This window comes from Mastomys coucha, unplaced genomic scaffold (assembly GCF_008632895.1).
Source record: "Mastomys coucha isolate ucsf_1 unplaced genomic scaffold, UCSF_Mcou_1 pScaffold6, whole genome shotgun sequence".
Taxonomy (NCBI): domain Eukaryota; kingdom Metazoa; phylum Chordata; class Mammalia; order Rodentia; family Muridae; genus Mastomys; species Mastomys coucha.
In genome coordinates, this window is record NW_022196912.1 from 97,637,342 (window position 1) to 97,648,066 (window position 10,725).

At 41.8% G+C, this 10,725-nt stretch overlaps 1 protein-coding gene and 1 long non-coding RNA gene across 12 annotated transcripts in view; one reads left to right on the forward strand and one right to left on the reverse strand.

Annotated features, from left to right (window-relative positions):
* Rgs6 (regulator of G protein signaling 6) overlaps positions 1–10,725 on the forward strand; it is a 559,464-nt gene that overhangs the window by 11,812 nt on the left and 536,927 nt on the right. For 2 of the 11 annotated variants that reach the window (XM_031356046.1, XM_031356045.1), the window contains exon 1: positions 5,637–5,719. The exons of 7 other annotated variants lie outside the window; for them this stretch is intronic. In XM_031356046.1, coding sequence (XP_031211906.1) covers positions 5,685–5,719 — 35 coding nt within the window. In that variant the 5' untranslated portion in view covers positions 5,637–5,684. Of the gene's footprint in view, positions 1–5,636; positions 5,720–10,725 lie in introns of those variants that run through there. 2 more of the 11 variants (XM_031356056.1, XM_031356055.1) reach the window with 1 other exon arrangement.
* LOC116079901 overlaps positions 8,928–10,725 on the reverse strand; it is a 5,314-nt gene continuing 3,516 nt past the window's right edge. The window contains exon 3 of the long non-coding RNA XR_004114201.1: positions 8,928–9,253. This is a non-coding gene — a long non-coding RNA (uncharacterized LOC116079901). The remainder of the gene's footprint in view (positions 9,254–10,725) is intronic.

Consider the following 10,725-nt stretch of genomic DNA (forward strand, 5'->3'; position numbering starts at 1 on the left):
TGGTGATGGTGGTGGTGAGATGGTGGTGATGGTGATGATGATGGTGGTGATGGTGGTGGTAAGATGGTGGTGGTGGTGATGGTGGTGATGGTGATGATGGTGGTGGTGATGATGATGGTGGCGGTGGTGGTGGTGATGGTGGTAGTGGTGATGGTGGTGGTGATGATGGTAATGGTGGTGATGGTGGTGATGGTGGTGATGGTGGTGATGGTGGTGATGATGGTGATGGTAATGGTAATGGTTGTGTTGATGGTGGTGGTGATGATGATGATGGTGGTGGTGGTGGTGGTTGTGATGGTACTGGTGGTGCTGGTGGTGGTTGTGGTGGTTGTGATGGTGGTGATAGTGGTGGTGGTGGTAGTTGTTGTGATGGTGGTAGTGGTGATGGTGGTGATGGTGATGGTGGTGATGGTGATGATGATGGTGGTGGTGGTGGTGGTGGTGGTGGTAATAATGGTGATGATGGTAATGATGGTGATTCAGGACTCTCTTGAATACAGATATTATCTCCTTACCCTACTCAACTTTATCCCAGCTGAACTCAGGTAAAAACCAAATGTTTCAAGAAAAACATCAAATACATTTGATTTGAGGAATCAGGCAAGGCTGGATTCAGGAACATAGCTATGTTAGCAGCACTCTTAACTGAAGATGGTCACTAATATCTCTGTCCTCTGATTGTCCTAAGAATGGTCACCTCCTAGAAAATGTCCTTATCTCAGCCCGGGCAAAGGGCTTTTGTCCCTATTGTCTGGAGTGGCACACCCTGCCCAGAGTGACTATTTTCAGAACACCCTGCTTGTGCAACTTAGCCATGCACAAACAGCTCAAGAGCCATCCCAGCCAGGATCCAGAGAAGCTATATTCTTTCTGTAGACCTGCACCTGTTCTCTTCTTATTAGAACATAGAAGCCATTGGTGTATAATGTATTTGTGGGAAAGCATACAAATCATTGCTCACTGACTCTTGAAATGACAAACGCATCAGTGCTTTTTCCTTCCAGACCAAGAAATAGAATGTTACCTTTCCCTCCAAAGAAACTCACATTGCATGTCCTTCCAGTAAACATGTACAGTTATGTCCCCCACTCATAGCCACTAAGCATGTTCTTAGCATCATAATTATATCATTTAGGTAAAAGATGTGTATGGAGCCATTTTTATCCTGGCTCCTGAAGCATATGAATGCATCTGATACATTCCTTTATGCTCTTAGGCATGGCCAGGAGCTTGCTCATTTACAGTAAGATGCTTTGTTCACATCTCTCCACCATTGATGGGCATTTTGAACATTTCCAGATTAAGTGTGTAGTGCCTCTACAGACCTTCTCTGCATGTGCTCTTTGTGGTGAACACTGAAGGCTGGATGGCTAACCTTCAGAATGTGCTTGCCTTCAGTTTTTTTAAGTTGGTTGCACTGACTTAGACTCCCAACAGCAGTTATAAGTGTTTCTGCTTCCCAATAACCTTGATAGGACCTGAGGTCACCAAACTGAATTTTAGATAGTCTTATGTGTATTTGGTGGAATCTTACTCATGGTTTTGATTTGTATTTCCCTCATATTAATTTTAATTAGTTGAAACATTTTTGAATTATTTTCTTTGGGTGGCACTGGTGGTTGAACTCAGTCATTAAAAAAAGAGGAGCAAAGTAAATAGAGGGGGAAAGCTCTGTGATTTCTTGTTCTCTTCCTTTCTGACCTGGGCCCAACAGAAGGACTTTTCTGCAAGGAAAGATGGCAGGAAGAAGAGTCATTCTGTTATCAAAAAGTGGTTCCTAGAAACACACAATCAATGAGCACGTTGAGGCAAATACACCACCACAAAACCCTATTTACAGCCCCTGTATATACATTTTTGGGGTCATTTTTACAATCAGTGGTTAGTTCTCAACCTCACTGACTGGACATTTTAAAAGAGTAGCAGAGATATAGAGATATAGGTCCTAAAGTACGAAGCTCTTGTGGTTAAATCTTGATTCTCATTACAGCTCTATATAACCACTAGGAACAGGATGCAGGACACTTTGTATTGCTTTCTCCAGGCAGCTTTGTTGAGTGTGATATCAATGACCACATCTGGATCCTGCATGCCCTTCAGGTAATTTTCCAACTCTCTGAGCAGCTTAGGCGTGCTTCCTTCTCCCTGGATGCACTGGTTGATGGTAGAAGGATGCCCCTCTCCCCTCCATCTTCTTGCTAGAGTGCTTTGGCTGGACCAGATCACAAAGGACAAGCTTGGGGATGGAAGACATTTCCTCTGTCATTTCTCTTTTGGATGCCCACTCGACCTGTTAACTATTGGTTTAGAGAATTATTATTATTATTATTACTATTTACTTTTGCCTTCTGTGGTGCTGGACGCTGACCCCACACTGAGCAACAACCCAGCCCCAGTCGGTGGTCTTGATTTTAAGAACCAATTCCTAATATCTGTGGAAGTGATGAACCTTTTCGTTTGTGATTAGAACGTCTTTTCTGCTCTCTGAGGCTCGCCTTACTTTTGATGAATAGGTGATCTTACTTTAAAGATAATTTAACTTCTCAGTCTCATTTTTTTTCTGGTTATTTTTGGTGCCTGGCTAAGACATCTTATTTCTAAGGTCTCAAAGATATCCTATTTTCATTTACAAAAGCCTGATGGTTTGGATTTTATGTTGATGTTAAAAGAACACCTGGTTTGATTTTTTTTTTTTTGCCTGTGGTGTGAGAATGACTTTGATATTGATTTTTGTCTATATGAACAGCCAATTAACCCAGCACCCTCATCAAAAATCCCCTCCACTGCACTGTATGTCACCTTTGCTATCACATAGGTAATCAGATACACGTGGGTCTGTCTGTGCTTTCTGGCCTGTCCCATTTCCTATTTGTCTCTAGCCTAATGAGATGCCATACTGGCTTAATCACTCCAGTTGAGTAACAAGCCTCAACATCTAATAGCATATGTTCCTTAGCTTTGTGATTCAATCAGCTTATTTGTAGGCAATTGTGTTACTTTATACATTTTAAAGCCACCATTTGACAGGATTTTGCTCAATATCAGTTAGGTCTCTGGCCCAAATTGGGAGTGAGTTAATATCAGTGTTGACTGGTTCAGTCCACTGGTGTGGGGTGAGGCCTCTCCCCATATTTAGCCAGCATTTCCATTTCCCTTGGTGCTTTTGTAGCCCTTAGTATTGTATAGATGTTGTATACCTACATCGTTAGTATTTGAAAGTTACTTGATTTTATTTATAATTAATATCTTTGAAATCATATTTTCTAATTACTTCTTGTTAATATTCAAATATGAAATTGAGTTTTGTTTATTGGCTTAGTGTATAGTGACTTTGCTGGATTTAGTGTGTGTGTGTGTGTGTGTGTGTGTGTGTGTGTGATGCATGTGTAGAGGAGCACATGCATGTGGGTACATGTGTTAGTGTGCATATGTGTGGAGGCTAGAAGTTGGTGTTGCATATCTCCTTCAGTCACACACTAACCTTTATTTTCGCTGAGGCAGGGTTTCCTTGAACTGTGAGCTCCCTGATTCAGCCATCTAGCTCTCCAGCTTGCTCAAGGGAGCCCCTCCCTTTGCTTCCCAAGTCCGGGATTGTAGGTGAGCTGCCATACTTGTTCACTCAGCCTTTGGTATGTAGGTTCTGGGATCCAAACCAACTCTGGTCCTCACTGAACCATCTTGCCCATTCTATAAACTCACTCCCTACTCCTTCTCTCTAAAACTCCAAGATCCATCCACTCCCTACTCCCAACTTCATGTCTGCACTTTTGAAGCTCAGTTGCTTCTGCCCATATATACTCATGGATGTTGGGCTAGCCACTGGAACTTGGTTTATCTACCAAGGCCCACTCCCTTAAAGAAAATGGACTCTAATTCCCCAGAACCTAACATCTCAGCTCATGGTTGGAGTTCATAAGATCCTCCCACATCTGTGTTAGTATGTTGATTGGTTTGGTGGTGTAAAGGCAACCACGACTGCTGGGAGTTCATGAACATGCATTTTATCCTTTCTAGAAGACACTGTCTCACTCCAGTCCTCCCTGACCTCTGGCTTTTACAGTCTTTCTACTTCCATGATAGTTACTGAACTGTGTGTATGTGTGTGCGCTTGTGTATGTGTGTGTGTGTGTGTGTGTGTGTGTGTGTGTATGTGTATGTGTGATGGATGTCCCATTTGGGCTGAGTAGCTCACAACACTTATTCTCTGCCTTGAATGGGATACAAGTTTATGTGTTAACCACCATTCACTGCAAAAACTCCTCTGATGGCATTTGAGAGCTCAGCTAATCTAGTATACAGAGATAAGTATTTAGAGGAAGTGTGATACTATATGTTCATTTAGCAAAATGATATCAGTAGGTTCTCCCCCGGGGCATACGTTCCTGGTCAGATTTATAGATCCAAGCATGTGTTTCTTCCTGTGGAGGGGACATTAAATCCAAGCAGAAAGCAATTGGTCATCTCCTTAACATTTGTGCCACCATTGCTCCTGTGGGAATCTTGCCACAGCAGTTGTTATTGTAGCTCACTGGTTCACAGGTAGGTATGACTGGTGGTTTTTTGTTTTTCCCCTTCAGCAATTAACATGGCACCTTCTGGTTTTACGAAAGCTAGTGAATCTTCCTAGTCACTACCCGCTAGATCTCTCCATGTCCTGTGACCAAAGCGTGCGATGACTTCAGCAATAGGGTCTTTCTATCAAGTTAGGGTGGGAAACAAGAGCAATGGCAATAACCTGCCTTATTCTGGGTGTTTCCAGGATCAGTGACTCAAGGGGAGGTATCTCTCATACTTGGTGATGGAAAAGAATGTTTCAGTGGGGACGGGGTTGGGGATAACTGATATCAAGGATGCTTGAAAAAGCCATATGGGAACCTATTTTATTAAGCTTCTTAGAGTCATATAAGAGCTTAATTGGAGTCACACTACACAGAGGGTACTGTTCCTCTAAGAGGCCATAGACTGACAGTCAAATTCATTCCCTAATTCAAACATTTGAGTGCAGTTTATTATAGCTGTTCTATGTATACAGCTACATCACTGGTGAAATAAATTTTTACTCTTCCTTCCTAATTACTTTTATTTCTTTGGCTTGCTTCTTGTGTTTCCTAAGGCTTTCAGTGTAATAGTAAATAGAACCAGTGTCTTATTTCCAGTGTCAGTAGGAGAGTTCTAAAGTTTGACTATTAGACACTATGGTGCTGTCTAGTGTTTTGCAAATGTCGTTGATCAGATTTAGTAAGTTCTCTGACACCGGGTTTTAGCTAAGAATACTTTCGAGAAGAGATGCTGGATTTGAATGCCTTAGAGCAGCAGTTATGTGAGATGTCATTTCCGCATACCGTAACCTTTCCTTCAGATTGTGGTCCCATGTGTCTGTATTGCCTTGGGGCCTTCTCCTACGTCTTATCTAGCTCTTCTATTTTTATGTTTGAGGGTTGGTCTGTTATGAGATAGATCTTCAGCGGAGGAAGTGGTTTCTTCTAATTTTACTATTTCTGTCATTCAACTGCACCGTGTGAGTGAAACCGCGCCACAGCCCTCTGGGAACATACTCAGTTGTTATTTCTAGTCATTCTGGTAAAAGTAGTTATTTCTACTGCTTCTGGCTGATAGGTCTTTCTTGCATTGGATTTTTGCTGCCTGAAGAGGAAAAGCCTATTGTTGCTCTAAGTGTATGCACCATGGAGTCAGAGGAGAGACAGATTATACATTACATGTAAGGATTTTATTTTTAGTGTGTGTGGATGTGGGTTTGTGCACATGAGTATAGAGCATGCAGAAGCCAAAAGAAGTAGCTGGGTTCTGTGGAGCTGGAGTTACAGATGCTACCTAACATGGGGGCTGGGAACTGAACTGGGGTTTTCTGGAAGTGCAGCAAGTATCTTGGCTGCCAAGCCCTTCCTCCAGCCCTATCTATTACATTTAAATTCTTACTTTGAAGATATGAATATACTGACTTACCTTTTTTCCCCCTGATATGACAAATTTTAAAAGCACTTTAATTTGTGTGTGTGTGTGTGTGTGTGTGAGAGAGAGAGAGAGAGAGAGAGAGAGAGAGAGAGAGAGAGAGAGAGAGAGAGAGAGAGAGGGGTGCTCTTGAACATTTGGTACATGTGTGGAGGTCAGAGGCCAATTTGAGGGAGTCACTTCTTGATTTCTACCTTATGCATTCTGGGATTTGAACACAGGTTGCCAGACTTAGTACTCAGTACCTTTACCTGCTTAGCCATTTCACACCCCACCCCCAGCTTATTTGACTTAGGGTTTTATGTAGCTCAGGCACCTTAAATTCTCTGAGTAGCTCAGGATAGTCCTCAACTTCTGATCCTTTTGCTTCTACCCCCAAAGTGCTTGGCATGTGCCAGTATACCTGGCTTGTGTTTGTTCTTAGAAGAATAAAGAAAACAGTGATACCCCAAGAACTAAAGCTGATATATATGTATATATACACATATATGTATATTACACACACACACACACATGGAATGTGTGGAATGTTTTTCTCCTTGGGCGCCCTGGAAACATACCATCTTCTTTATCTTAGTCATCTCTTTCCTCTGAACTAAAGTTGGCATGGCATCTGTGTCACCCCCACTTCTTTGGGGGCCATCACACCCTCTTTCATGTGAAGTGAGAGAAAAATAAAGTGTTCCTTCTGCAGTCCCTTCAGACAGCAGTGTTAGAGGCTCTTACATGAATCCCACACTTACAAACTGCAAGAGTCTCGAGGCTTCAGAATCCCAGATCTCATGCTGTCTCTGGCACTAGCCAGGCGACATTAGAATATAACTTCTCCAGACCTTAGTGCCATCTTAGGAAAACAAAAATAAAAACAAATAAAAAAAAAATCCAACCGGCCAACCCACTAACCAACCAACCAAAACCCCACTCTTGGTCTTGTTTGTCCAAGAGGGACATTATTTTATGCAAAGGACTGAGTATGTTGGGTTCTGTGGACTGTACACTGTTGTGGCTATTCAGCGCTGCCCCTGTTAATACAAAAGCAGGCACAAATCCTAAGCAAGCAAATGAGCATTTGTTTATAATCTCTCTACATAGTCACAAATTCAATTTTATATAATTTTCACATGCCATAAAATAACTGCTTTTCAACATTTTCAGCCACTTTTAAATATTAAACCATGCTTTGCTCGCAGAACACAGGAACTCAAGCAGCAGGCCAATGTACCATTAGCTCTGCTTTGCTGATCTTGAACTAGTTGGAGGTTGAAGGCTGGGCATTAAGATGTCAGTCTTTGGATTCTCAATCTGATGAACAGCATTCAAAGGGTCTACTTGTTTCTTGTAGATGCTTTAAGAAAAGGGAAAAGTTTTTTCTTTTTCTTTCTTTCTTTTGTTCTTTTTTTGTTTATTTTTAGATAGGAGCTCTCTATGATGCCCAGGATGGTTTTGAACACACAGTCTCCTGTGTTAGCCTCCCCAGTGCACAGGCATGCATTACTGATCCAGCTGAAGGTGTTTCCTGGTCTCTGTTCCTTCTCTGGCTCTCTCCTTTGGCAGGCAGAGGTTTTTGGCTCACACTTTCCCTAAGTCTGAACCATGTGTTTCACCCTCTCTGACTTGATGGGCCTGCTGGTGATTCGTTTTGCTTTTGCTTACCTGAAAGTGTTATTTTTTTCAAATTTTTGAGAGATAATTTTGCTGGAGGTAGAATTTTTAGAGGGATATTTTCCCTCCATCTGTCAACATCCAAGGGCTCGGCTGTGATCGCGGAAGTGCTGAGCTGTTTTCTTTTTGAGGGCGGGTATTTATCCTGAGTGGCGGTTTCCTGGGCCTGGGTTTGTCTCTTTTCTTCTGGATTCTGACTCAATCTGCACATGAGGATGCTGTTCTACAGTTCTGGAATGTTCTTCATTAAACTTTTTCTCTCTCCACATTTTTAGTCTGGGGATTTTCAAGCTCACTGGACCTTTCCTTTGTGGCCAGTTTGCTCATTACTGGGAGGGATTCGCTACTGTTAAGATGTTTTCGACTTTCAGTTTTTTCTTTTCTTTCTCTTTTCCCTTTTCTTTCTTTGCCTTCTGAGTTTCGCTTCTCTGCTCCCCTCCCATTACCATTTACCTTTTCTAAGATCATAGTTATTGGGGCTGGAGAGCTGACCTAGCAGTTAAGAGCACTTGCTGCTTTTTCCAGAGGACCCAACTTTGGTTCCTAGCACTCATTCCAGGTGACTAATAACTGCTTGTAATAGCAGATCCAGGGAATCAATACCCTCTTCTGGCTTCTGCAGGCACTCACATACAAGTGTGTAGATACACACAGACACACAGACACACACACACAGACACACAGACACACAGACATAGACACACACACACATACACACAGAGAGAGAAAGACAGAGACAGAGACAGAGAGAGACAGAGACAGAGAGACAGAGACAGAGAGAGGAGACAAAGACAAAGAAAGACAGAAACGGAGAGGTGATAGAGACAGAGACGGACAGAATGAATAAAACAAATCTTTAAAATCATAGTTATTTAAGTTTCCTGTCAGATGGTGACACAGTAGTTCCCACATCTGCGTCATACCAAGTCTGGTTCTGATAGGTACTGTCTCTTCAGAGTGTGTTCTTCCCGGCCTCTGTGAATGTGTGTGTGTGCACTTGTGTATGTGCATACAAGCAGAGACCAGAGACCCATGTCAAGCAGCTTCCTCTATTGCTCTCTACTTGAGACATGGTCCCTCACTGAACCCAGAGCTCGACAGTTTGACTGGACTGGTGGGCCAGTAAGCCCCAGGGATCTTTCTGTCTCTATTTCCCCAGCTGTGAGACTACAAGTACATGCCTCTCGACCTTTCATGCTGGCTTTTGTTGGATGCTGAGGACCAAGCCCAAGCTGAGGTCTTTATGTTTGTGAATAAATCTTACCCATGACACCATCTCCCCATGCCTCTCTTTGCCTTTTCCCACACTTTATTAGCCCTGCTCCTGAAAGCCACACTCGATGCACTCGGCAATAGGGAAGTGAGGTTTTTTTGTATGAGGTCTGGTGAAAGCTGGCCTCCCAATAGCTGTCAGGACCACAGGCTTTGAATTTGTCTTCATGATTGTCTTTTCTTTTGGCTTTACGCTTTCCAAAGTCTGTCTAGGGAATCTGGTCTTGGAGGTCGTTAGCTGTAAGATCCTATAATGCCTCAGCACTGTTGGTGTGGTGGTAGGATTCCTGAGGGAATGTTATAAACATGCTTAAGACTTTCCTCTTGGGAAGCACAGTGACACTTTCCCCTGCAACACAAGGAAAGATGGAGGATAAGGTGGCTCATGGGAGGGGGTAGGCAGATAGAAATTTGCCCTCTACTGGCTTCTGTTGTGGAATGAGCCACCAGCTGAGACTGTGTTCAGTTGGGTGAGATGCACAGGAGATGGCCAGTAGGACAGTGTAAACCGAGCTTGAGAGACAGGGTTGGAGGGTGTGTTTGCCACTCAGCTGAAGTGTATGCACTGAATTTAAAATGCAGCTCATATTAACTGTATATTTCAAAATAACACATCACTACTAGTATTTTCTTAAATGAACATAAATATATAAAGTCTTTTTGTTTGTTTGTTTGTTTGTTTTGTATTGAGTAGAGCTTAAAATCTTGGCTCTTACTGTGGTAGAAACCCAAAATAAGAACCATTTTTAGACATTGGATTTCATTGTAATAAGGCTGTACTTCAATGACCCTCACATCACCAAAGGACTTTTACCTCCATCATAGCTAAGCTGAGAGTTGACAGTTCTGCTGCACCAAGGAATGAATTGTAGGCATGATTTCTGGATACAGACTTCCTGCTATGGTCAGAGCTATTTGACTTGAGTGAGTGACTTTATTCTCAGCCCACAGAGAACAGGTTACATTCATAAAGAAATGGTGTGTGTATTAAGATGGTCTATCCATAAAGTCATTCACCAACTGTTTCAATGAACAATTGTTCTTCAGGTAGGGTGGCACAGACATTAGGTGTGGGTAAGAATCTGGTTCATTGGCTGTGATAATTTGGAAAAGCATTCATCTCAGAGAAAGAGTAACTTATAAAGTCCTCTTCTTCAAACTTGATACAATAGTTACAAACGTCAAGCGAAACACTCAGTCTCACTCTTTGTTGTTCTCTTACAAGACACCTCACAATTTAATTGTCTACCTTTCTTTTGGGTGTATAAATACTTTTGAAATATATAGGCTGTTCTGAAAATCATAATTAGTGTAAAAATATGAAATAAACAATACTACTAATAGAGAGGCTGAGATAAGAGAAGCAAGATTTCAAGACCATTATGTTGTACACAGCAAGACACTGTCATGAACAAACAAGCAGAAAGTGTATATGGATTGTACAATATTGGACCTATTTCTCCAATTACCAAATTAGAGAGACCATTGGATAACAGTCAGCAAATTTCTAATTCCTCATATTTTTGGATTTCAATCGATTAGGATGTGTTGGTAATATTAATTTTCAAATTAAGATATTGAGAAAAAGTAATTGTTACTTCCTGTTGTTTTTGTTGTAAGAGGTGGAATTATGTTTGTGTGGGTTTATTGAAAGATTACTTTCTTGCTTCTTCTAGGGTATAGTTTTGCTCCTTATGTTGGTGTTTTCCATCTATTATCCTTCGTAGGGCTGGATTTGTGGAAAGATATTGTATGAATTTGGTTTTGTTATGGAATATCTTGTTTTCTCCATCTATGGTAATTGAGAGTTTTGCTGGGTAT